At 70.6% G+C, this 3,407-nt stretch overlaps 1 protein-coding gene across 1 annotated transcript; it reads left to right on the forward strand.

Moving 5' to 3' along the window:
* Window position 1: 1 nt before the first annotated feature.
* Window positions 2-1,958, forward strand: MNEG_9725 (hypothetical protein; the record flags this gene model as incomplete). The annotated part of the gene is made up of 2 exons (XM_014041801.1): window positions 2-7; window positions 645-1,958. 2 exons carry the CDS (start codon window positions 2-4, stop codon window positions 1,956-1,958), a joined length of 1,320 nt encoding a protein of 439 aa, XP_013897255.1.
* Window positions 1,959-3,407: the final 1,449 nt, after the last annotated feature.

The following is a 3,407-nucleotide window of genomic DNA, read 5'->3' on the forward strand; positions in this document are numbered from 1 at the left end:
GATGGGAGTCTGTCAAGACCAGGGCAGATCGAAAAGCCCTGTCCGCGGCTGCCGCCGCAGCCGCAGCCGCAGCCGCCGCTGCCGCAGGTTGCAGCCCCACCCCACCGCCCGACGCCGCGGCGTGGCCCCAGCCCGCCGCGGCGCCAGCCAAGCCGCCGCCGAAGCTCAGGCGGGCGCCTGCGGCGGTGCTAGAGCGGGCGGTCGAGCGGACGGCCGAGCAGGCGGCCGCGGCGAGCGGGCGTGAGTGCGGCACGCACACGCCGCGTGCGCGGCACGGCACGCAACACAGCGGTGGTGGCGGCGGCGGCTTACAGCAGCCTTCCTGCCTCAGCACAAGCTGCACCCCTCGTTTCGCCGCCGCGCAAGAGCCACGCCCCCGGGCGCAGGCGTGGGCCGGTGCTGCACAGGCACACAAGCCGTGCCTGGCGCCAGGCTCGGCGGCGCCGGCTGGGGACGGTGGCGCCCCCCTCGCCGCCACCGCCGCGGCGCGCGCGCCGCGTCTGGCGCCCTCTACCGCGGGGCCGACTACTGGCGGCCGGGTGCAAGGGGCACCGCCGCAAACGTGGGCGAAGCTGCTGGCGGGTCCGCCAGCGGCGGCGCCGCCCGGCCCCCTTGAAGCGAGTGGTGTGCCGCCGCGGCCGCAGGAGCGGCCGCTGCCTGTTCCTCAGGACCTGGCGCTGAGGGCCCAGGGTGTGGGTGAGGAGGGGCTGGCGGAGCCCGGGGCCGCGGCAGGGCAGCAAAAGCCGCCGGCCCTGCTGCAGCGATGTGAGGAGCGCGAGCCGGAGCAGCAGGCAGAACATGAGCAGCAGCAACAGCAGGAGCAGGAGCAGCAGCAGGAGCTGCTGCAGGACCAGGAGCAGCAGCACGAGCAACCGCCACCATCGGCGCCTTCGGATTCACAGGCGCCGCCACAGCAGCAGCAGCAGCAGCAGCAGCACGAGGCCGAGGCCGCCGCCGCCGACGAGGTGCGCCGCCTGCGCAGCCAGAACGCGCAGCTGCGAGAGGAGGCCGCACGCCTGCACGCCCTGCACAGCCGCGAGCTGGCGAGCGTGCTCTGCGACGCCGCAGCTCACGAGGCGGCCGCGCTCAGCCGCGCCGTCACCGCCGCCGCCGCCGCCGCGGTCGCCGCCGAGCGCGCGAGGTGGGTCTCTTCGCTCGCGGCGCTCGGCGTGCCGCCGCCCGCGTTGCTGCGGCTCGCGCTCGGGGCGCCGCTCGGTGGCGACGGCGGCGGCGGCCTCGGGCCAGAGGTCGCGACCAGCGCAGCGGCGGCCGCCATCGCGGCGGCGGCTGCAGCTGCGCGCGGTGGGGCCGGGGCTGGGAGGGCGCTGGACGCCAGGCTGCTGTATGCAATGCAGTGCATGGCCACGGCGGGCGCCAGCGTTGAATCCAATGTTCCCCTGGAGCCGGCGCCGGAGGAAGATCTCGATTTGGGGTTGCTCGCCGCAGCCGCCTGCCTGCCTTCCGTCTCTGTGGCACCGCCGGACCCGCCTCAGGGCCACCGGGCCGCCGGTCTTGGCGCCGCGGCGGGGGAGGATACCCCGCACGTGCTGAGCGACTCGCTGCTTGAGCACCTGCGTGGGGAGTTCCAGGGTGGCGGCAGCTGCTTTGTAGCTGCCGTGCGCTGCTCCACGCCGTCATCAGGGGACGGCCCCTGCGGCCACCGCGCGTCGGGGGGCGCCTCAGAGGATACTGCGGCGCGGCAGGCACGGCCGCGGGGGCAGCTGCCCAGCAGCTGCTCATGGAGCAGCAGCGGCGGCGCGGACGACGCGGTCTGGGGAGGCTCAGACGGCTGGGGCTCCGACCCAGTGGTCTCGCCGGCGCCAGCGGCGGCCCCGCTTTCGGCGCCAATCGGGGCGCGCGCGGGCGGGCGCGGTGGCTGCAACAGCGGGAGCGGTCCCGTTTTGGCTGCTGCCTTTGCGGACCAGGCTGCGGCCTTGCTACCCGACGACCTGCTGTAGCGCCCCTCACAACAGCCGCTGCACTTTACGGCCGCCTCATGCGAATCCATCCTCCCATTGCAGCGGCAAGCGTCGGGGCGAGCAATCGCAGACGACCCTCGGCCTGCAGTAGCCGGCGGCGCCTGCTTGGTGCGGACCTGCGGGATCATGGTCGCCGCAGCGCGCGCCCCTGCTGCTGCCGCGGCACGCGCACATGTCGCTCGCCATCTTCTTTGGTTGGCTCTTTCAGGACTGCTCGTCGTAGTTCTGCATTCTCTTTGATATCTTGCCTTGTGCACCTGTCGCAATTTTCCACCCCCTTTGTCGCATTCTCCACCAAAAGATGGGCCGCCGCCGCGAGGACAGCACACCGGTTGGCGCCAACGCAAACGCGGGGGCGTGGCGTCCTGCGGCGCGCCCAGCGTGCCTGTTGCGTCGCCGCGGGCCACATAGCACGGTCATCAGAGTTGGGCTTGTCTGTTGTCAGCGCAGTGCAGCCCCTCCCTTACAACCCTGCAAGTCGCGGTTACGGCAGGGCTACCTATCCGCCGCGCGTCTCCCAAAATGTACATGCACCTCGGGAAAAAATCAGTCATTTTCTCTGATTCCCTAGCTGCCGGCCGCCCGCACAGGGCCCCGCAAGGGGCTGGCGCCGGCCTGTGCATGGTCGGCTGGCGTCGGCGCCGGCTAGCCGGGCCCCATCTGTGCCTCACCGGCTGCGGCTTTGTCTGTCCACGCACACATGTGTGCACTGCACCTAGCACAGTGGCGGTCGACCGGCGCCGACGCTGGCCCCACCTTGCACTTCTAACTTTGCCACACAAGCCCTTGTACCCATCCGGTGCGCCGTTTGTATTCATGTACCCACGCCCGCGGCCACGGCCGCCCCTGCGCAGCAGACGACCAGCGCAGCCACGTCGCCTGCTGTAGGTTTGTGTCTCTTTCAGAGAGAGTTCCACACGGCCGCTTGGCAAGTCTGTGGGCTCAGCGGTTGGCCAGGGGCCAGCTGCCCCGCGCCAACCCCTGAATGCACACACGGCCGAATCACAGCGGCAGGCGCATCTCTGCTGACCCGCCGTGCCCTTCGGCACGGGTCGCTGAGATTTGGTGCAGTCACGTTCGTGTATTGGAAATCGCGGTGCTGCCAAATGCACCTTAGTGGACACGTTCTGCCTGTGCTCGGCAGTGCTGCCCCGTTTTGTCCGCCTGGAAGAGGGCCGGGACACCTTGATGCACCCTGTGTATTTGTCTGGCTCGCCGTGTGGCTATCACGGGGGTGTCAAGTGGCTGTGTGCAGGATCGGATGCAGGCCAGTGCTTCATGTAAATCAAAGTGGTCCTTTTTTAGGGACAAGTGGTGGCAGGCGGTACAGGGCAGCATGGCTACTGCAGTGTGGTGCAGTCATGCAGTACGTGCTGGTGTGGCATGCACGCGGTGCTGACGGCGGGTGCGGTGAGTGTTGTGTACTGA

The sequence above is a fragment of the Monoraphidium neglectum genome (assembly GCF_000611645.1).
Source record: "Monoraphidium neglectum strain SAG 48.87 unplaced genomic scaffold scaffold02041, whole genome shotgun sequence".
NCBI lineage: Eukaryota > Viridiplantae > Chlorophyta > Chlorophyceae > Sphaeropleales > Selenastraceae > Monoraphidium > Monoraphidium neglectum.